This window comes from Lipophrys pholis, assembly GCF_963383615.2.
Source record: "Lipophrys pholis genome assembly, chromosome: 6".
NCBI classification, from domain to species: Eukaryota; Metazoa; Chordata; class Actinopteri; order Blenniiformes; family Blenniidae; genus Lipophrys; species Lipophrys pholis.
The window spans coordinates 25,028,420-25,051,630 of record NC_137629.1 but is presented as its reverse complement, the minus strand read 5'-3'; the positions used below and the strand labels follow the sequence as shown (position 1 = coordinate 25,051,630).

General features: G+C 43.5%; 2 protein-coding genes across 4 annotated transcripts in view; both read left to right on the top strand.

The window, feature by feature from the left end:
- Positions 1-1,807: 1,807 nt before the first annotated feature.
- On the top strand, positions 1,808-8,361 carry dele1 (DAP3 binding cell death enhancer 1). Of its 2 annotated transcripts, none has more exons than XM_080466007.1 (12): positions 1,808-2,010; positions 3,532-3,646; positions 3,889-3,994; positions 4,592-4,736; positions 4,903-5,073; positions 5,158-5,240; positions 5,344-5,434; positions 5,544-5,686; positions 6,016-6,174; positions 6,784-6,876; positions 7,206-7,365; positions 7,467-8,361. In XM_080466007.1, exons 1-12 carry the CDS (start codon positions 1,980-1,982, stop codon positions 7,703-7,705), a joined length of 1,536 nt encoding a protein of 511 aa, XP_080322133.1. In that variant the 5' UTR covers positions 1,808-1,979; the 3' UTR covers positions 7,706-8,361. The 2 variants fall into 2 exon arrangements, with proteins under 2 accessions (XP_080322133.1, XP_080322134.1); XM_080466008.1 differs by having other exon boundaries at positions 1,826-2,010; positions 7,564-7,827.
- Positions 8,362-9,003: 642 nt separating this feature from the next.
- apbb2a (amyloid beta (A4) precursor protein-binding, family B, member 2a) overlaps positions 9,004-23,211 on the top strand; it is a 35,238-nt gene continuing 21,030 nt past the window's right edge. Inside the window, exons 1-8 of one of the 2 annotated variants that reach the window (XM_080466125.1) lie at positions 9,004-9,236; positions 12,263-13,546; positions 14,177-14,385; positions 14,851-14,991; positions 15,401-15,486; positions 15,603-15,660; positions 17,770-17,916; positions 18,104-18,231. In XM_080466125.1, the coding sequence (XP_080322251.1) occupies positions 12,280-13,546; positions 14,177-14,385; positions 14,851-14,991; positions 15,401-15,486; positions 15,603-15,660; positions 17,770-17,916; positions 18,104-18,231 (2,036 nt within the window). In that variant the 5' untranslated portion in view covers positions 9,004-9,236; positions 12,263-12,279. The remainder of the gene's footprint in view (positions 9,237-12,262; positions 13,547-14,176; positions 14,386-14,850; positions 14,992-15,400; positions 15,487-15,602; positions 15,661-17,769; positions 17,917-18,103; positions 18,232-23,211) is intronic. The other variant, XM_080466126.1, reaches the window with a different exon arrangement.

Below are 23,211 nucleotides of genomic sequence, written 5' to 3'. Positions count from 1 at the left end.
AAACATTACAAACTACTGCAGGCTACACTTATTTGCCTGAGGAGGATTGTGAGTGAAAGACACGATGACTGTATCACCATGGCAACAGGTGAAGACGTGAGTTATTCCAAGTTTAATCTGACTTCACAAAGTGCAGATCGCCTCCCTCCAGCCCTCCTGCTCAGCCCCCGCTCACTGGAAGAGAGAGTGGGTTTCCAGTAAAGTGTCGGGGTGTGCGTCACTGTTTGAAAAAAAAAAGCAAAACGCTCCCACAAGGGGGGACAGAGGAGCTCGGCAAAATAAGGCCTACAGCACATTAAAGGATGAAACCAGAGTCGCCTCCTTTCTTTTTATTCACCACGTCGCCTCGTTGAGCTGCCAGGCTAAAATTGGGAAAGTTTAACTCGATGCTGCCAACACAGATTTGTCCCCGGAGAGCTGAGCGGGAGTGAAGTGATACACATCAGTTAGTTTTTAATCAGACTCTGTCATAAAACTAGTTGCCCCTATGTAATAACAATGAGTCTGCCGAAACTGCCGGTAAATATGACACATACTGCCTCATGAGCTCAATTCATAGCAGTTACTGACTGTAAAATATGGTGATCACTTTTTCTTTTTTTTCCTTTATATATTAGTCTGCCGCATCATTGAGGATACATTTACAGATTTGACAGTCAGCTCATCTACAATACACTTGAATTGAATTTGAATGCTACTTCCTGTGGTGCCCATCCACAGGTGAGCTCCACTGGGAAAACAGTGGCGTCATTAACGCTATAATCCATCAATGTCTCTCTGGCAGGTCTTAGTTAACGACATCTTTTTGAATAAGTCTGTGTATTTCCTTCCTTCATAATTTGGTTTCAAACTGTGAAACACAGAGCATACTTATGTTAATGGGGATTTTCCTCAGATTTTCTGATGCAATGTTGAGGTTATGTCACCCTGGCGACACTTAAATAGCAAAAGAAAATCCATTGTCAAAGTTATTATCAACACTTATGCTTTTCTCACTATACGAAATAAATCATGATAGTTGCAGTGGACAAGGCTTAATAATGTAAAAGGGTGCTGGAAGCCTGGAGCTAAAAGAACACAAATAGAGATAAATATGCATCCTGAATGCTTTTATGAGGATGACTGTATATAGTACATGTGCAAACACATAAAAATCATGTAAACCAAGAGCCAGAAGAACAATATAATGCAATGTATCATCACTCCCCGTGTACTACCAGAGCATGCATTTTTATCAAATATCATCATTATTATTTATTGGTGCACCGATGTAGCTATTCATATTCTGGACTGACCGGAAATTGCAGGCGTCATTGAGTAAAAGCTCAGCTTCAGCCCAGAAAGGCACAAATTCTCACAGATCATCGATTTAAACTCACTAATCGATCCAACAGAACATATCTTTGCACTGTGAAGAAGCTGAAGTCCCCAAAGAACTGAGCTCAGCTCCACCATACTCATACAGAAACATGTGTTCATTGTGAGGGACAAGTTGATCCGATTACACAATACCTCCAATATAGATTTAGCACTCATGACAAGATCAATAGTTTGAAGGGCCTCCATTTGTTTATTTCTTTTACTGCAGAAGTTGTATTTAGTAGAGGTGCACTGTACTACATTACCTCCAGAGATGTTTTTATAGGCTCAGACCTGAAATTCAACAGTCAAAATGAAACATAAATGCAACACCGTACAGGTGTAATGTGCTGCAGTTTCTGCTTTGATCCACAGGAGTGCGCTGTGAGCTGGAATCCGCCGCTCACGATCGCTGTGTTGTTGCGTCACCTCTTCCTCTTCCGGGGTTGAACTTCCGGGCTCCGACACAACTCGTGACTGGTTTTATTTACCAGTCAAACCTCCTCAAAGATCAATGACATGAGGAGGTTAAAGTCGCTGAAGTGACGGGGAAACAAATATTTATCTAAACATGCGTTTTCAGGATTAACCGGAGTTAAAGCGGCTGTAAAAGACGAAACATGTGGAGAGTCCAGGCTGTTGTGGGCAGAGGTGAGAGACATGAAAATCATTAATTTTCTCCTTTGTTTTTTTTTTTTAGATTGCGTTATTGTTTCAGTGCACAAAATAATTAACACAAAATGTTGCTTCGGTGAGCACAGAAGGCGCCAGGAATAAATAAATAAATGTATTATTACACTTGCATTATTTCTTGCCAGTATGATATTCATTATGTAAACTGTATTATATAAACATACACTTGTGCATGTAACATAAAATGATCTGAACTGCGTCGCTTCCCTAATTCTCAACATTGTCTCACATATAAAATTAAAACGGAGGATTTCCTGATTTCTTTTCACATTATACTGCATCATGTTAAATAGTTAAACAGAGTCCTTATGCATCAGAAAGAAAAGCTCTTCTTGTGCAAGATAGAAGATTTTAAACTTATTAGTTTTTATATATTGTTTGCAACTGTTGTTACACTGCGGTTTTGCACTGAAGCTTATTTCATCTCTATTGCTCTTACAACAAATTCAGCCTGCATTCATGTCTTTTTTTAATCTGGATTCCGTCTTCACATTTAAGACTAAAAGAAATCCCACTGAATTATCCTGCTGTTTCCCCCCCCAGATCTACTCAGAAGGCCTTTAACATCTCACTTCTAAAATAACTATATGATGACAGTCTGAAATCAAACTTTGAGACAAACCTGTCTTCTAAATTAGAATGTGTCATTATCCCAACCAGCATGTTTTTGCACAGTGAGAAGAGAGTCGACACAGAACTGTAGATGGGAGAAGGAAGAACATGCAAACCATTGTATTCTTTTATTTCAGTGTGTTTGGAGTCAGTGGCCAAGAACAGTTAATGCCACGGCTTATTTAGTCACATGTAAAAGATCAGGGTGTTTTTATAACCCAGTGTAAGATACCAGACGTTGCCCATAATTATGGAGAGATGAAGGTAAAAAAAAATTTTAAAGTGACTAAACCTACACTGTGCAGCAAACTCACAAAGTAATGCCTCCAAAATCATTCTTGTTTTATTCGTCCTGCTGGGGACATTTGACTGGATAGTTTTCTCCCGACATACACATTAATCTTGGATAAAATCTTGCTTCTCTTTAATAAAAAAAAAAATGTAATCAGTGCATAACCAACCAGCTGCAGATGGGACATTGTGTTTGTTTCCATATTCCTAATGAACTGGATAGATTAGAGTAAGTTAGATATTATTATACGCATGAATAAAAAATGTCTCGATTATTTCCTCAATGAGCGACTCCCTAAGGTAAAGCCCTGAGAGGGAGTTCTGTGTTCCAATCACCGTCCTTCCTGCAGCAAGCAGGAAAAAAACAACCGGGCCAAGGTCTAATCGCGCCGTCGAAAATAGAGCAGCCGAATTAACACTTGAGCCTCTAAAGTAAATAAGCTCAAGCGGTTATCTTTCTTTTCCGTTTTGGTTCAGCGTACTTGACTTTTTTTTTTCACCTCTGAAGTGTTTATATTGTCTCACCTTAAAAGCACAGTTGACATTCATATGTCGTTTCTGCTGTTTGCCTTTCAGTGCTGCATCGTTGCCATGGCAGCAGCACCCTACGACTTCCCCAGAGCCACCATGTGGAGGACGAGGTTCTCAACACGGCGGTGCTCTCCACCTCTCGACAGTCCTCCGACAGCAGGTGCTTAAAACAGGGAAAGAGAGGCTGGAGAGAACCAGTCCCAGTGATGACCGTCAAAAGTGATGTTATTTGACACGTCCAGCCCAGTCTTCTTTTTCTTTTTGGTCTTAACATGTCCCCGGTGGTAAAACAGATCTGCAGCTCTCAAAAAGCCCCACACAGCTGACAATAAACCAGGCCCCAAAGAGTCAAAAGAGAAGTCGATGTATTAAAATGATATCTTCTTGATGTTTCCCTCGCAGCTCGCAGAAAGAGGAAGAGGGAGAGAGGAGGAGGAGGAAGCAGAGGACCTTCCAGTTTGGATGCGCCGAGCTTCCCCGCTACACAGCCCTGGATGCCGTGGGATGGGTCCGTCTTCTCAGTCTATTTCTATACCTGTAATGTATAAACTAAAGAGTTTCAAACATAAAAAAAGAAAAGAAAATGTGATTAGGAAAATACTGCGATCTCCACTTCTGATCTAATTAAATATTTAAATGTTTCAAAATATTGTATTTTACATTTTTATGAGCCCAAATCATCAAGGATAAAACAAAAAAGCATGAAAAAAAATTTACACTATTTGATTTATTAAAATATGACATTTCATTGTTTCACTTCAAACAAGCAATATTATCTATTGTAGATGAAGTGTTCATGATGCACCTGTAAATAAAGACATAAATCCAAAACTTCGGGTTAATATATCCAGTAAGACGTCTCTTTGTGGTAAACACACACTGACGTAATAATGACATATTCTATGAATACAGCCGTGCACCTGTTCATTATTGCTTATGTACACTGTGCTCACACACATATTCTCAAGTCGTGGTATTGATTCTTTTTGCTCTAGTTAATACGCTCTCTTGATTACTTCTTTTAAAGATATCGAAATTTTCCACCTTATTTACTCCACTTGTGGAGGACGTTCACTTGACGTTTGACCCACATGTCTCTCCGCAGGGTGCAGCAACCGTTGTGTTCATGCAGATCTGCCGGAGGATCCACTCTCAGCTCTCTTCAGGCACTGAGCCCAGCCTGACCCCCGGGGCCCTGACAGCCTCGTCCCCTCTGCAGAAGTGTGGCTACCGCATCCTGCTGGACATCTGTACGTCTGGATCACTCTGTAACCACGCCATAGATCGTTGCTGTCTGTCCTCTCGGCTGATAAAAGCCGCACGGCAGGAATTTAAACAGATCAATCCTCTTTGTCTTTTATTGCCATGCGCTTTGAGTCCTGACCGTGTCTTGTTGCTTCTGTCTGCCTCCCGCAGTATCGAGGCGCGATGTTCTGCCCAGGGGGAGACATGTGTCTTGTCTGCAAGGTGTGTCAGAGCTGCAAAACCAAGATCAGCCTGCAAATGCAAGCAGCAGTGGCAGCACAGCCGAGAGCTCCATCTCAGGCCACCAGGAGGCGCTCTTGCTCCAGGATTCATCCCTACCTGGTTTGTTATTGTGGCAGTCTTTCTTTTTACATGAGGTTTCTTTAAATACATTCTCTTTATCCATATCTCTTTCTTGACTCACAGAGGAATCACTTCTGTCTACATCCTGTCCTCTTGAAAATGACTCCAACCAAAACAATCCAGAGAAACAAAACACTAATGTGGAGGTGAGAAGACATGTGGATTGTTTGTTTGGCCGATCTTTAGTTTCTTGTATCGGATCGGATAACTCACCGTCTCATCATGATGATTTACCTTTTGTGTTTTCAGGACTTGTCCGATGAAGAGAGGCTGGCAGCTGCAGCACTGAACTTCAGACATGTGGGTGAGGCCAGTGTTCCCGTCATCCTCAACATCATCGGTAATGCTTTACTGACGCGCCTTGAGCAAATTAAACACGCGGCCGTCTCCACTGACTTGTTTTCCCTGCTGTCTACAGCTAATGCATTTTGTCTTTTGGTATACGACAGGTTTGGAAAATGCCAAAAATGAGAACTACAAGGACGCCTTCACTTGTTTTCTGTCTGCAGCTCAGCTGGGCTACAGCAAAGCCCAGTTTAACACCGCTGTGTGCTACGAGAAAGGCCGGGGAGTCGGCAAGGTCAAGGAGAAGGTGAGACGACAGCTTCTTTACACTTGTCGATGAGCAGTGACTTCACTTATTTTACAGAACTCCTTCTATTGCTATTTTCTTTCTTTTAATTTTGTGTTTACTCGTTTAACTTTGTTGATAAATGCTATTGTTCCCCAGTGCATTCGTCCTGTAGTAAACACTTGTTTTCATTAGTCACAGTAGCTTGGAGGCCCAGCAGCTCATAATAGATCATTGTCAAAATATCTAAAAATGTACAAAATAAAAGATGAGCTGTAGGTATTTTTTGCTTTATACATTGTAGTTTTTTAATCTGTTGTAACAGCCACTTTTTCTGTTTTCTGTTCAAGGCTCTTCATTATTACGAGCAGGCAGCACTTGGAGGCCACAAACAAGCCCAATACCGTTATGCAAAGCTGCTCCTGACCACCAGGGGGCAGCAAAGTTTAGAGGAATTGAACACAGTCATCGACTTCCTTGAACAAGCGGCTGCAGCTGGACTCACTAAGGTAAAAACCAACACATTTACATTTATTGTGAATTTTTGTCATTCATTGTTTTGCATTTTTGACATTACTCTCAATATTATTATTAAAATGTCATACTTGCATATTTAAGAATACATTTTAAGTGATTTTAGTACTAGTTATTGTATGAGTTATTTATAGTTTTACAATTGACACGAAGACAAAATTCCACATGAAAATAGTATATTAAAGTAATTTGGGAAATGAATCAGCAATCAGTGTACAAAAAGTATTCCATAAAGATACCCTTCCATAAAGATTTAATTCAGTTTAATTATAGAGTTAATATGAAATGAACCATTAAGAGGAAATAACATGTCACTGTTTTGTTTTGTTTTGTGTTGTTTTGTTTTATATCTCTGGAAGTTAATGTTTAGAGAAAGAAATTAGCCACTGGTAGACAATTTTAGAAAACACAAATATCAGTAACCTCACAAGATAACAAAGTTGTTCAATCACGAGGTGTTAGATTTATTAAAAATGTGAAACACTTGTTGACTAAATTTATATCCAAATAATCCGATATATGTGCCTATTAAACTCTTGTTTTATGTACGGATGAATCCAACTAACTCTCCACTTCCTGTCCAGGCTCAGCTCTGCCTGGCTTCTGTCTACTCTCAGGATCCAGTGAGATATGGAAGCAAGTCCATCCACTACCTGAAGATGGCAGCAGCGAGTGGAGTGAGTGTCCTTCTAGATGCTTCTAGACTTTATCATCACAGCTATCGCCTCCCTTCACCGAGTAAAATCAAGATCAGGCTGCGTCTATCAATGCGTCAATACTTTTCCATTCCTATGACTTCCTGTAGTAGCTGTGTGAAAATGTGACCGCCTCCAAAGCACTTTATTATTTTATTTTCTGGATGTTTTATTGTTTTATTGTTCTTTGCTGATCCAAGTGTTCTTCTATTGAAGTGCCTCTGCGAGAGTGTACAAAATAGTTGGTTTTGTATTTGTTCATGGTTTTTACTTTTTCAAAAGAGTTAACGTTTGTGTGCGTTCAATCTAAGGACAACACTGCCCTGCTGTTCTTGGGTCAGTGTTATGAAAGCGGCCTGGGTGTGAAGAAGAACCTGAAGCAGGCCTTTGACTTCTACAAACAAGCAGCTCAAGCAGGCAACAAGCAGGCTCAGAGCTTGCTGACGCCTCCAAATGACACATACATTAAGGGTACGTACACACAATCTGCATCCAGTGTAGTTAGTACTGTTAACGCTGCACGTGATGCAGCTTCAATGAGACAAACCGATGCGATTACGTTTGCCCTGCAGCTCTGCGCTCCATCCGTTCGGCTCCGTGTTTCTCTGTGGTCGACCTCCAGCTGGAGCAGACTCTCTCCGCCCTGACCGCTCACATCTCTCCATCCAGCAGCCACCATGCTACTGTCCCTCTGCTGCCTCACTCCCGCAGCACAGGAAATCTTTGTGTACCCCTGTCCTTCACGCCAACGCGCCTCCATGTCCCCAGCACAGAGCGGGGAGCCTGCCAGTGGACTGTAGGGATCGGATAAATATCCTTACCCAACACAAGGCGAACTGAGGAATGTATTTTATAGTGCGAGTCTGATCTTCTCCACAGGAGAATGGTGAAAGTGTGTCAGGTGTGTAAATTGTGGAGTCCGAGTTACTGTATATAGCTTTTGTACTTGTGTGTGAGTGTTGATGAAAGTATTATGTGGGTGGATTATTTTTAAAACAGCTGATAAACACTAGGTCTTACACACAGTAGCTTGTGTAGAATCAAAGATTAAGCTTATTGTCATGTTTCTTGACTGTTTTTTTACAAGTTCCTCTGTATACTCTGTCCAGTATATGGAAATAAAGGTGCCTTTGAGTAAACTGAGAATCTCATGACAGTATTTTTCTCTCCATTAATGTGGAAAAAATACCATAAAAAGAGGGGTGTTAGTTTTGCCGTCTTCTAACTTCATTGCTCTGTTTGCACTGCTGAAAGTGACACAATGCTTTATCGGCATTTCAACCATGAATACATACCTTTAGGTTAATTGGTCATGATTGTATAAGAGCAATCCCTGAGAATGACTGCATGTTTACAGTCCAGCCTGTTAACCAAACATGCCAAAGTGAATTATGATGCACTGCAATGATGATGTACTGTTGAACATATGTACATGTTAATAAATAAATAAACATAAACAAATGCTGCAAAACCTTTGTTATTTCTGGAGATATCAACACATTGAATGAGGAATATTTTGTAGATTAAACTACATCAAACAACATCGTAGTGCTTTTCCACTGCTTGAACACCAAACTCAAAACAGGTAAACATAATTCCTATTTTTTACACAAAATGAAATATTTGAATAACTTTTAGTTTTGTTCTTCCTTTCAAGAATATTTTCTACATTTGTTAACTGTAGGTCCATGGTATCAGAACAAACGATGTTATGACAGTTGAAATAAAAGTCAACTTTTCAACAATATTTTTATTTTTAAAATGCTCCCGCATAAGAGACGTTTTTACTTGTTTTATTAAAGCAACACGGAATATCCACATGATATGACAACTTTAAAGGGTTTTGGGGGGGGGGACCTTGTTAAATCCTCCGACAATATGAATGTGAAGAGAGCCTCCACTGCCTCTGTAAACCATTCAGGATTCTCCAGACTGCCGCCTGACGTAAGCGTGCGATGATGTGTGATTTCATTACCTGAGTTGCAAAATAACACCGGTAGATTTATTGTGGTTGCGTCTCCTCCGCGCGCCGGGCGTGCTGCGTCCGCGGCGCTGATTGGTCGTCCGGGCCGAGCGGCTCCACAGCGCCGCGCCGCCCCGGGATCCTCTGGCGCAGAGAGAAAGCGCAGCTTGGCCGCCAGGAAGGCAGCGAGCAGCACCGAGCGCCTGGGCTGGGAGGAGGGCAGATGATGTGAGCTGATACGGGCGGCCAGGCTGCGGCGACGGGCGGGGACCGGCTCTCATTGAAAAGCGGCTGTCGACCCGCGGACCTGCAACCAGAGAAGTGCGTGCGCGTCGTCGCGTGAAGGGAGGACGCAGAAACCCGGAGGCTGAGCGAAGCGGTGAGTGGACGTAAATAGATGCTCTCGATGGGATGCGCTCCTCTCCCGGTGCGGTGGCGGCGGTGACGGAGGATACTGTGTAGATTCACTGCGTCTCCTCTCACATTGACACATCACCTCCACCGACACCGGTCACACGCAGCTGAGCCGTGGAGAGGATGGAACGACGTGCCGCTCCCGAGGCGCCAGGCAGGGAGTTTATTAAGAAGATCAGCAAGAAGCGAGCGGCACGGACACTCCACCCATGACATCATCGACTTTTTTCAAGTTCATTTTCTCCCCTGCTTCGCTCTCATCTGTTGCATTTAGTTCCTGGAGCTTGTGGTGCCAGATAAGGGCCTGTCATTCTGAGAAAATGAAGGATCTACTTTATTTCCTCTCTCGCTCTCTCTTTCTCAATATTGATCTTCTGATTATGTTGACATCTAAAGCTTAGTATCAATCCTACCTATACCTTCCTCGAAGATGAGCACAAAATGTAAAAATAAGTATGAGGATCCTGTTTCTATATATAGATGTCCCAATAGAAGAAATATATTTAAAGTGTCATCAGGTTTCACTGTAATTTATTTCTGTTTTTGCCGGCCAAGTAAACCTGCAAAAAAAGAGCTCATGACCACTCTAATGTCTGCTTGTTTCCTAGCGTGCTTATCATCAAACATGCATTATGGGAAGAGGCAATGCAGTGCACTCAAGCAGGATGTGCAACAGGATATTAGAAAAAAAAAAAAAAAAAAAACCCTAATAGACTGAGACATGATTGTTTCATCGGCATGCAGGCTGCTTGTTCTTCTGCCACCAGCCACTAAATCTTCTGCATCTCATGAATGACCCCTGCTGTGACGGAGCACAACAGATTTATTGAGGAACAACCATCTATAAGCTACCCCTCTGTGTGTTTACGAAGCCCCAGTGTCCTGCAAACTGCTGTGTCATTCTCCTCGCTTCCTCCTGTTAATAAGCCGTTCTTTCTCCTCTCATTGGCCCACAACAGTGGAACTGAAGCAGACCTAGTTTGTTTTCCAAAAAAAAAAGAGAGATGATGAAAAGGTAATCCGGATTCATGCAGCACACGTTGACAAAAAAGATAGGGACGGTCGGGAGCTGATGTGATGCCTACTTGTTACTCCTTGTCAGTTTTGGGGGCTGTGTCAGGATGTGTAATTCATACTGAGTCATGCAGCATATTTGCTGTGATTTTCAGCTTCAGATGCTCATAAGATTCATTTGCGACTGCCTGGAGAAAAAGCTCCTGCCTGCAAAAAGCCACGTTTTTCTTCATTTCTCTCGTGTACCAATGATGAAACCAGCTCGTTGGAACATTCATGCGGCGGGTAAAGTTTGTTCAGGGGGAAATAAAAACTGTTCCCCTTTGTCATATATGGACAGAAGAGGAAAGACAGATGTCACTGATGAGACGGGTCAGCTCGGTGCAGGTGATTGTTACTTGTTGTGCGCCAGTGTGTTTGTTTGTGTGAGTCACGGCCCTGGGAGAGCGAGCGAGCAGATTCAGCACAAACAGGTTGTTGTGATTGTCTGGCTCGGTGACAGAGGGACAACACGACGGCCTCCCGGGGGTGACGGGAGCAGATAGGGGCCCCGCATGAGCAAAACGCAGCGTCCAGAGAATCTGCCCACTCCAAACCCTGCCTCTGTCTTTTCCCAAGATCTTGTCGCGCTTTGAAATCTGCTGCCTTTGACTTTTCCACCTTTCCTGAGAAACGGCAGTGATGATGACTGCAGCATTGTTTTGAGGTGTGTGTGTGCGTGTGTGTGTGCGTGTGTGTTTATGATTTGGTGAAGGGTGTGTGTCTATACACCGGGGTTTGCGTGTCTGGACTCGTTTTCCTACCTGCATCACGTGCTCACTTGTTTACTAGTTTTTCCACTTAAATATTTAAAAAGAGAAAAAAGACAGAGTGATTCACCCTGCTATGCGAGTCCCGTCTTAAGATCAGAATGACTCTCTGCCGCTGTCTTCGTTTGCCATCCATCTGTCTGTTTTCAGCATCACAGGGACGACCCGCCCGGAGATAAAAGACACACGACGAGCTGGCTTAGCAAGAACTGGCTGCCACCTCTCCTCCCCGCAGACCAGCTCACTGCTCGGCTCCACATTTGAATATCAGTCCTCGTTGAATGCATGGAGCGTCTGACTCACTCCTGATATCATGCAAATTGCGTTCCAGCTTCATGACTTTGATGCTGTGTGTGTGTTTTTATTTATTTATTTTTTGTTGTTGTTTTTTTTTAACACTTCTAAAGTGACACCCTATGTGTAAAAGTGGCGCCAGGCTGGAAAAGAATCACAGTGTATTGATAAAAGCCCTTAAGACTGTTGCAGCCAGAAAAATGTTTTACCGGCTTGATGTATAGGTTGTTGGATGAGATCACAGAAACACAGAAGTGACTCAGTATTGAATGTCTCAACTTCATCGGCTTTAATGATGAAGACATTTAAGTTCTACAGTTATATTAAACAAAAGGTAAAATCATGTTATATCGTGAGCGAGAATGGTTAGTTTGATACATCTTCATTTAACCTTCTAATAATTATAACTCTTCGAATGTTAATGCTATTTAAGAAAACAGTCCTATCATAGTGCTTCACGCCATTACAGGCCTTCCTCAGTCTTCCTCGGTCAGTGTGGCTGTGTAACCGCAGACAAGAACTACCTGGGTGTCAGGCCTTTAACGTGAGCTTCTCAGTACCTTCAAAAACACATGGGACTAAAGAATAACTGACAGATAACCAAACTTGAAGTTATCTTGGAAAATGGTGATCAGAAGCACTCGTTCATTACATGTTTTGATACTCATACAGCTCTAAAAGCTGAAAAATATCTGCTCAATCCGGTAACATCAAGTGTCACTGCATGAAACAAAAAATGAATAAAACTATCATAAATGTTAATTAATGTTTTGTCTTTATATCATATTTTCTAATCTATAATAATTTGATATCAAGCTGCGCATCAGGTTACTCGACTTCTGACGGTGCATCTTTTCTCCCATCGTCTCCGCAGCGAATTCCCGGTCAGCCATGACATCGGTACAAACTCCTCCTCTCTCTCGTTCTGGATCCTCTCCTTCCAGTGTGGGTCTGGCCAATCGCAGCGGCCCCTCCGCCGCTCCTCCCACCTCCCTCAGCCTCCGCTCATCGTACAACCAGCTGCTCGGCCGGGATGTCATCAAGGAGGCCCTGGAGACTGGAAGTTCGGCCACTTTGCCCAAGAGCCGTCAGAGGCACACGATGACCAGCGTGCGGAGCGCCATGGGGATAAGTGACAACTTGGCTCTGGCCTCGAAAAACCAGCCTGCCACCAGAGGGAGAGGCCTTCCCACCAAGTCCTCCTCCAGCTCTGCCCTCTACTCCTCCTCTTCATCGTCCTCGCTTTTCAATGGAACCAACCCCAAACTGGCCAAGAACGGGGCCAACATGCAGAGACGAGCTGAGAGCCAGCAGCTGGAGCTGAGCAGGGCCAACACGGAGAGCAAAATTCACAACGATCTCATCAATAATCCCGGCTCAGACTGGCTAGAATTCGGGAAAGACAACTCCCAGCTGCCTCCGTTTCGAAGAAGAACCAAGAGCTTCTTGGAGTACCACGGTAAAGGCTGGGACCTGGACTTCCACTGGGGAAACAAAGAGGAGAAGGAGGAGAAGAAACAGCAGCCCTCCCCGGAGAAGGAGCAGGTGAGCCCGACTAAAGAGAGAGAGAGCCAGAAGGAGGAGAAACAGAGCGGCAAGCAGACCTGCCAAGAAGAGAAGGAAGAGGTCGAGCCGGTCGTGGAGGTCGACGAAGAGGATGAGCCCACCCCAACTCCAAGACAGCCTCTCCTACCGGTGGTGGTTGAAGCACCTCTGTCCTCCACCTCCTCTTCCTCCACCAACAGTCCGGAGTGGGTGCCAGACAACCTGAACCACCTCCAGAACCAGGCTCAAGCCCAAATCAAAGAGGAGTTCTGCGTCCAGGTTCAGGCTACACCCCGCAGTCCTGCCAAGCCCCCGCGGAGCTCCCAGCCCCGGGTGATCAAGGTGGAGCTGCACCCCAACAATGAGAACCAGTTTCTCCAACAGTACCCGCCATCTTCCCCTAAACAGGCCAGAGCCACTGAGAGGAGCACCCCCACCAAGAACCGGGCACCGGCTCCCCTGCCGGAGCCTGAACCGGAGGAAGCGGTGACGGGGCTCCCCAAAGTGGGCTTAAGAATGGATCTGACTCCTGAAACTCCGTCAGAGGATGAAGACTCCAGCTGGACCACCTTGTCTCAGGAGACTCCGTCTCCACAGAGTCCACAGGAGACAGGTTCGATATGAGTCTCTTTTGTTTTTCTTCAGAATTAGCATATCTGTGTCAGCCTTTAATCCTTCCTCAATTACAGCCTCCTTCCATTCCTCCTCTCTTCTCCATTCCCGCCTCCTACAGACTGTCTGTTCTGGAAATTTACCAAAAGCCTCTTCTTTAGCAAGCGAGTCACTTCACCACTAATGCTGGGACCTTTAAGGCCCCTGTGAGCAACCTTATGGTGCAGAGAGTGATTAAGTTGGAAAGAAGGACGGGGCACTGCAGATAAAAGGGCGTGGATACGGAAGGAAGGAGGGAAGGAAGGAAGGAAGGAAGGAAGGAAGGAAGGAAGGAAGGAAGGAAGGAAGGAAGGAAGGAAGGAAGGAAGGAAGGAAGGAAGGAAGGAAGGAAGGAAGGAAGGAAGGAAGGAAGGAAGGAAGGAAGGAAGGAAGGAAGGAAGGAAGGAAGGAAGGAAGGAAGGAAGGAAGGAAGGAAGGAAGGAAGGAAGGAAGGAATAAAATACAAAGAAACAAAGCTAGTTACACAAATATGTTTCTCAAGGCTGTATGACAAAGCATTTATTACATGGTCTGAGTGTTCTATTCTATTCTATTCCATTAATCGTCTCTGTGTGTCAATGTGATCCATTAGCAGATGTATGGTCTGAAGGGGACCTGCCCCCAGGCTGGCGGGAGATCTCAGACTCATCAGAGGTCTATTTCTGGCACATTCCCACCGGCACTACACAGTACGACCGACCTGTGGCCCCCGGCAACCAACACACTGCGTCCGACAAAGAGCCTGACGGCGAGCACGACCTGCAGCTGGAAACACTGGACTCCCTCAGACCACCCAATGAGGTGAGGAGACCTGCAGCCCCCGACACATCTCACAGGCCCAGCACACCTAATGGCGACACGCTGTTGTTTTCTAATGAATATTAAGTCTCCGGAGAGGATGCAGGTCAAATTGTGTTGAATATCAAATAAAATGTCATTTTGTGTTTAAAGGTTACTGTCAGCAACCAATCAACAAGTTGAATAATTGTTCTGTAAGAATTATTGACACACTGAGCTGTATCTAATGAACCTTAGTGACTTAAAGCTGCTGCTGACTTTATCTTAAGTACCACAAAATCTAGACATTCTTGATCATATGATATGGAATATGCCAATAAATACCAATTCTATCACAAAGAATAATAATTTAAAAAAACTAACTCTGAAACAATCATATTGTCATTTTGAAAAAAAACAAAACTTTTGGCTTGTGTTGGTCTCCTTCTCCAAATCTTCTTCTTCTTCATCCTTCTTTCTCTCCTACAGCGTCCCAGCAGCCTGATATCTGACAGCTCAGTGGAGCCGGTCCCCTCGCCCTCCGGCTCGTCCCCCTCCCCTTCCTCTACACCCTCCAATGATGTCACTTCCCCCGAACTGAACCTTGACGGCAACACCTGCACAACTGATGTAAGTCGCATCCATGTGGCTGGTAACTTCCTTACATTCCTTTATGGAAACTTTTAAAGTCTGAAAAGTATTAATCCCCTATCATCTGACTGATGCTAAAAAGCTGAAATATCTTACTTAAGGCTCTAAATTAGCCTTCACAGTCTTATAAGCTATTATTAGACCTAATATCAGTCTGATGTGTAATCAGTATGTCTGATACTATTCTACCACTATTCTACAAAGACAAGCTTTCATAAAGCATAATAAATTCGGGTCTTGTGCCATGCTCCTATCAATAATCAAATAAGATTTAGTTTGAAAATGTAGAGGAAGAAAAAAAAAACCTAATGAATGTGCCAGTTGTCCATTTATTATTTATTGTGCCCTTCTTATCTGAATATTTGTCCACCTGTCTGGTTTGCTCCAGGGTCTGAAGGACTATCCGGTCTATCCAGATCCCAGCCTGAAGGCGTTTGAGGGAGCCACCCTCCGATATGCTTCACTCAAACTAAAGTAAGCCTTAAGTTAGACGGGTTGTTTTATACATTCAATACCGATGTTAGTTTTGTAAGATTAAACATGCTTTGATAGCTGTGGTACATTTTTCTGTGTGTGATGTGTCTCTGCAGCCTTCCAGCCCAACTAGAAACCGTGGACCTGAACAACACATTCGATCCTGAGGCAATGGTAAGACAATGATGTGCTTTGTGTCGAAAGACTCGTCGTGAGCTTGGATTTTTCTTTTCAACTCACAATTATGATAATTATTGCTTCGCTAATGACGCCGTGTCCCAGTTATAAGACGTCTGCGCAGCACTGACGCAGACAGTCGCCCCTCTTCTTTGTTCAGGACCAACAATGCGTGTGGCAACCAACTGAGGCAAAACCACAAACAGCTTAAATCTGTAATTGTGTGATTCGAATAGTGTAACTTCAAACTATCGTAAAGCTATTTATTTACTGAAGCATTTACAGACCTGCAAAGGTCTTCTTGGGGACATCTGCATGAATTCCGTCTGAATTTACATACTTTTTAAACTCATCTGGTAACATTTATGATAACTGGTGGAGCAAATAGCAGCCTTCTGGCAGGGCGTGTGATTTGGTATTGGAGAAGGAGAACACTAGCTTTTGTATGCAATGATGTAATGAACCTGCATGCTGGTGCGCCTCCTCCTCTCCCCCTCTGTGTTTGTTACAGCGCCGCTCGGTGGTCACTTTGTTAACTGAGCTGTGGGGAATGTGTTTACTTGCCTTCAAGTGATTTAAGTTGCCCCCCAGTGGACGAATGTGATGTAAGCAGACATGAAACATGAACGTCACAGTGGAAGAGGCTTTCGTTACATCCAAACGCATCTGGAAGTAATTTAATGTTCATTTTTATCAAATAGGTCCGTCTGAATTCGCACAAGATGGTGATATTGGGAGCCTGAGTGGAAGTTGTCCAACCTACTCATTTCTGTGCTTTAGGATGGGAACTATTAATGCAGCATATTAGCGATAAGATAGAATAAACAAATAAACAGTCCATCTATAAGAACGAGTAAAAGAAAAAAACCAAAAGTTGAAAATCTCTGAAGAATTAAATCCAATGAAGGAGAAGTGTGTTAAAGTTTAATGAGGAAGCAACCAAAAGAATATTATAATCAACATAATTGATTGTTCGTGTGTGTGTGTGTGTGTGTGTGTGTGTGTGTGTGTGTGTGTGTGTGTGTGTGTGTGTGTGTGTGTGTGTGTGTGTGTGTGTGTGTGTGTGTGTGTGTGTGTGTGTGTGTGTGTGTGTGTGTGTCCTTGATACAGAGAAATGTATAATTTTCTCATCCGAGGTAGAAATGAGGAGAGGAGGGAGGACTGTAATAGCAGTTGGCCTGAGGCAGTCCACTCACATGCAGGAAACGTGTTCACACAGACACACACACACACACACACACACACACACACACACACACACACACACACACACACACACACACACACACACACACACACAGTCTTTCATATTTCATGCATTGCTTTCCTGAGTCAAACAGTTGATGGCTCCTTTATGCGGATAGTAACTGCCACTGCAGGCTGTACAGTACCTCAGCAAGGGAGTGCAACATTTGCACAACCGTTGTATCATGTCCTGTTCATGTATGTGAGTTAAAGTTCAGCGTAAGGTCAGGATTGGTTCAGAGGAAGAGTCGGGATCAAGCACATGTATGGAAAATGTATCCTATTTGTGTGTGTGTACATTTTGTGCTTAATTCTCAATATTCACCAAACTGAATAGTAAAATTTAGGGACAATTTAAAAGTCCAAAAGAAACACAAGCAGGATGAAAATCAGAGCAGATTCAATATATTCAGTTCTTCCAGTTAGTATTATCTGTAACTCTTCAGACTGTACCTGCACCAATGTAATATAGTGCATGCTTATTTAGTCAAAATCTTACAGATATACAGGATGTATGTAGGTTGTAGTCAAAATACAACGTTACAGGTCATATAAATGCCATCATAGCACCATAACACAAACCGTCAGCAGGAGGTCAGTGATTTCCTGAACTCCACATCTCGTTCTTGTTATTTAAAGACAGTGACGGCCTTAGAGAAAGGAGCTTTTGTTCAGAGATTTGCAGGTTTGAATCCATACGTTACCACTATGGGGTCCAGAGTAACTATTCATAGGGTGATTTAAGTACAGAAAAGTCATTTCCTCAAAGGAATCAATAAAGCATGTATAATATTTACACTCATCTACTGGATGGACAAATTGGAAAAGGCTTCATGTGCCGTGACCTCATGTCTGTTTCAGTCATTTCCAGTTCGATCTCTGGGCTGGGTGGAGATGGCGGAGCAGGACCTGTGTGAGGGGAGGAGCAGTGTGGCCGTCCACCACTGTATCAGACAGCTGTCCTACTGCAGGCGGGACATACGAGACTCAGCTGGTGTCTGGGGAGAGGTAAGTCTATTTTCTGAAGGGGGGGGCTACGATTGGAGCCCACTCTGTTCCACTCAGGAGTTTTGGTTTTATTGGGGTTTAAATTAGTTATGTATTACACACAAAGCATCAAATAAACTTCAAATTAGTATGTATAAATTCAGGTTCGTTCCACACCTTTATTGTGTCCTTGTTTGTTGTCTTGCAGGGTAAAGGAATGCTTTTAGTCCTTCAGGATCGCATGTTAACCCTTGTTGACCCAGATGACCACAGCTTGCTCCACTCTCAGCCAATCAGCAGCATTCGTGTGTGGGGCGTTGGCCGGGACCATGACAGGTAGGAGTTTGTTCCTAATCTGTTTTTTTTGTTTGTTTTTTTTACCTTCTTTTGTAAAATTGTTGCTGCTTTGTTGCTACGTGATCTGTTTCTTTAATGTCACGGTTTCAGCGTATTAAATATTTACGTTCCTCTTGAATTCAAATCAGATACACACAAGATGAAACATGAAAATGTGCAAACACACAGCTTTAGAGCAACATTCTTTGAAATGCAAGATTCTGGTTTTAAGAAGCTGAATAGGGTGGGGTTTATTATTTATTTTTTTTATTACTAATCATCAGAGAATACAATCAGCCTCATTATCATTCTGTCCATATTTGCACCAACTGCATTCAAACCACCGTAATTATTCTTTTTGCTCGATGTTTCAATTCCACACTGAGTACCTGTGGGGCCTTCAGTTATTTTGGCAACGTCCCATGGTCTTAACCTTTCACTATTGAGCTGACAGTGTGCTGAGGCGAGCATAGATGCTAATGTGTGTGTGTGGTGGTGGTGGTGGGGGGCAATATTGACATGAGCTTCCACTGATACAACCACTCCAAACACTCAGAGAACTCCTCCACACATCTGGAAATGAAATGAATATGTCTGAGTGCATGGTGTGTGTATTATGGTTGTGTACATACACACCTATAGACGTCTATGAACATCGACTCAGAGTTAAGAGAGGCACTGGGAGACACACTTTGGAAATGTTCCATATAATGATCGTACAAATGAGAAGAGTGTTAAGACCCCGCAGTCCGAGAAGGAGACTTTCCCGACACGTGTAATCGGCTGTGAAGAGATGGAGTGAAATTGGAGTTTGAAAGGACATATATGTAAGAAGGCCGGCCGCCCTTCACTCACTTATAACCTTTATTCTCTTCCTCACTCCTTCTAAGTGCTGCTGTTGTTCTTCTCACAGCCTTCTCATCCTCCCACTCGTCTTTCTTACCTCCTGTATTTTCTCTCTCGCTCTCTTTTTGTTTAGTTTTTTTTACATCCCTCAGCAGCAATACGAGCCGTATGTGTGTGAGTGAGATAAAGAGATGGAAGGAGAGAGAGAGAGACGTCCCTCCTCCCTCCTCTGTCTCTGAGGGACCGAGAAACTTTCAGTGGCTGTCTCTCTCAGCGGTAATGGATAAAGCGTGTAGCAGGGAGGAGACGGGAGGGTCGGCCCAGGACAGCTTTCCATCTTATTCTTAGTCTCTTTCTCCTTCTCATATAATGGTTTGTTTATTTCACTTTCAACGATCACGTCCACCAACTCTTTGACCCCCACAAACAAGGTTACTTTATAAAAAAAATAACTTAAACCGAGCAGCAAGAAATTCATTCAGGCCTGCTTGTTTCTATCAGGTTGAAACTAATAATTGATCCAGTACAAAAAATGTCCTGCTCTTTAATGAAACCCTATAATATCAATGATATCAATAAAATGTACTATTTTCAATAGAGGGTTCGATGCTTGACAGAGATTCAGAAACATCCAATCAGCACTTAATGACGAGTTGGAAAAGGTCATTGGATACTTTTCTTTTTAACTGATCAGCAATGAGTTGGACGTCCAGAAAATGCTGTAGTTGTTTGTAAGCTTGCCTCACAGTGAAAACATCCGCGGTTTCAGTTCTGGCTTGGGAACCTTCCCCCGTGTGGCGTTTGCATGTTCTCCCTGTGCAGTTCTCTGGTGGTACTCTGGTTTCCTCCCACAATCTAAACGCTTTTATTTTTGATTAGTTGATAACTCTAATTTGCCTTCGAGAGTGTGTGCGTGTGACTCTCTTTGTTTGAGCTGTGATCGCCTGAGCCCAGGATGTACCCTCGCCTTCACCTTGAGTCAGCTGGGATCGGCGCCGGCGACCCTGAGTTAATATAGAGAAGTTTAAAAGATGGAGATAACTGAGGGTTTCAGAAAAAAAAAAGCCTAATAGTTGGAAATCAAATAGTCATGCTCATGAGTTGTTCAAAATCTGATGTTTTGCATGGGAAATAATTCCAGAAGGGGACTGTCAACTGTCGAAGATGATTTAGTGGATATTGTTTATTCATGCAGCGGCTTTGTCACACTAACGACTTGCTCGGGCAATCCCTATAAAACAAAGTAACTGAATAGACCCTCAACATTGACTGTCAGGGATTAAATGAGAAGTTTCAAGATAGTTTGCATGATTTGTATGGTGTTCTACAACAGGCAGTCAGATTGTGAGTCTGACTGTGTGACATTTCCTTCGCCAGAAGTTGTATTGCTCAGTCCTGCCACTAGAGTGCACTGTAGTCCCAAGTGTTAAAAGGACACAATTTGGACGGTTTCTCTGTATAGTTTGAGCGTGGACCTTAAATTGAAAAGAAATCCTTTCCTACTGTGTACATCCACATCAAGCTTTTTTTTTTAATGGTGTGCTTCCGACTTGTAATCTGAATGTTTGGAAAAGGTTATCTGAATGATGCAAAATGCAGAGTTTGACCAAAGACTGGCAACATGCACAAGTCTAAATAAACTTAGTCCTGACCATGAATCTAAGTTTCCTTAGGTAAAAGGTTGCCCCAATGATGTGCGAGCACTTTGTATGGCAAGCCATCAGCACTGGTGTGTGAATATATGTGAGATTGTGTGTGTGAATGAAAGTGACTGATCATAGAAATAAACACACTGAGACAGAAATAAAGACAATAGTAAAACACTTATTTATCCTTAATTTCCTCTTCTCTCAAAGGAAAAAAACACAGTGAGTGAATGGAATAGGGACTTTTTTGTTTCTATTATTAAATTATCAATGTGTTGTTGTTGCGAGCAGGCTCTCACATTGATAGTGAAGACTATGGGCCATTAGTGTTAACTTAATAGGAATCAACAAACTATGAAATTGTAATTGTACTACATATTGAAATACACGCTGCTTGGGTGTGATTTTTAGAATTAGTTTTGGTGATGACTGCTTTATAATTTTCATATTAATATGAACATTGTTGTTTTGTGACACTTTGCTTTTGTAGTGTATATTTTACTCCTAGTTTGTTGACAAGATGGCATCTTCAGACACAGTTGCAAATGATATTGCTGATTAGATGTGTAAGCAGGATTTTATTACTGCTAACCTCAATCCAGTGAGAAATGGATCCTATTGAGATAAATTGTTATGCTGTAATACATGAAATATGCCCGGTTCTACTTTCCAATAGAGTAAGTCAGTATTAAATGTCATATGATGGAGGGTTGTTTTGTTTTTGTTTGTTTGTTTGTTTCTAACTTTGAAAAGAGGCTGCATAGCGATGTAGTAGTTAGAATGCTTTATAGTGTGAATATCCCCGGATCTTCTCGAGGAAGCCTTTCCGTCTTGGGTTTGCATGTTCCCCTTGTGCTTGCATAGGTTTCCCTCGAGTGCTCCAGTTTACTTCCACAATGCAAAAACAGGTTGATTGGCGACTCTAAAATTTGAAATGTTCTACTTTTCAACTAAGTGGTTTCATGAGTGCCTTTAAAGGTTTAATGCAAAAAAATGCATATTGGAATTTGAGCTCAAACCTCAAAAAGTGGAGTGGAGATTGTAACATGTGAATAATCCACATTGTTTTGGGAGTACACATATTTTAAAAGTATTTACTTTGTCCCGAATATCCTGTAGATTAACTTATAAAACAGCGGAGTTGTGCTGACCTGTTGTGTTTCCTGAACATCATAAGGTGCGACACGCAAAAGACTCTCTTCGCTATGAACAAGTAAACATGAGAAGAATAAGCGCTGGAGTAGAAGACTTCAGGTTCGGAAAAGGGAAAGGTGGACGGTATAGGATCTGTCATCTCCGTCTGCTGTCTCTTCCTTCATCCATCCCTCAGCAGGATATTCCCAGTGTTGTCCTGAATGTTCTCTCTGCCTGAGCTTGATTCAATATGAATGAGTCCCATCGTCTCCTAGCAGGGCGGGGCCACAGTGGTGATGGGGTTCGCTCCGCGATGAAGTCATGGAGCTATATCTGGAGCACTCAGCAAGTCCGACTTTGCGCACACCCGGTTGCGCGGGCATATGTTTGCATATGTGTGTGCGTGAGCTTCAATTGGTGAAGTCATTGGCCTATATGTGGAGCACTCTGTGTGTACAAGTGTGATGTTGAATGAGTGGGTGTGTATGCAACAACCCCCCCCCCCCCCCCCCCCTCCCCACACACACACACACACACTTGTCCATCCCCATCTGTCTGTCTGCAATGCTCTTGTGCTAGTTCCACTCTTTGTCTCCAGCCGCTCTTTCTGCATCCCTCTCAATGCCATTGGCTGCACAGCTTTGCCTCTTCTTCTTTCCGCCTCTCTTTGTTTGCCCCGTCGTTGCACTTTAGTGGGGTGGCAACCTTCTTTTTCTGTCAGTTTCGGGGAGGCAAAGAAAGGGGGAGACAGCGATTGAACCGGGAGGGGGGCGGTGGGAAGACACTCAGGAGATAACGCGTGGCGGCGCTTTTTGAGAGAGGGATGTGTATGACCGGAGCAACGGGGCGCCAGTGAGAGAGGAAAAGAGGGACATGCTTCACAGCTCGCGCTGAGCAGGAGACTCTCCGGGCGAGGCGAGCAAACCGGGGAGGCTGAGTGCAGAAGGAGGCAGGGGGAGAAAAGGTGTAGCGGAGGGAAGGGGACGAGGAAGAGGAGGAGGAGGAGGAAAGGGAGAAGCAGGGGGAGGGTAAGAGAGGAAAGAGGGGCGAGGAGAAGGGGTGAAAAAAGAGCCCCTGAGGATAAAAAGAAAAAGGGAGAAGGAGAAAGAGAGACGAGGCAGACGGGAGAAGATTTCCCCGGGAGTACCGCGGTGAAGGAGCAGAGGAGCAGTATCACTGTGGCAAAGGAGCTAATGAGGCAACGAAGTTGTGGTCGGTAGCCGGGCGAGGATGTCTGCCTGCGTGAGTACTCCGGTCTCAAGTTCATCCACTCCTCTGTTCTCCATCCTTCCAATTTTGGTCATCCATCACCTCTTCATCCTCGCTCTTTCTGGTTTTCCTGTTGGTGTCTTAA

What these genes read in the sequence shown, in the direction of transcription:
- dele1 (XM_080466007.1), top strand. Translation starts at nt 1,980, where the DNA reads ATGTGGAGAGTCCAGGCTGTTGTGGGCAGAG. An exon ending in AACAAAACACTAATGTGGAG is followed by an intron (nt 5,241 to 5,343) that starts GTGAGAAGACAT and finishes TTGTGTTTTCAG; the next exon opens with GACTTGTCCGATGAAGAGAG. An exon ending in TCGGCAAGGTCAAGGAGAAG is followed by an intron (nt 5,687 to 6,015) that starts GTGAGACGACAG and finishes TTTCTGTTCAAG; the next exon opens with GCTCTTCATTATTACGAGCA.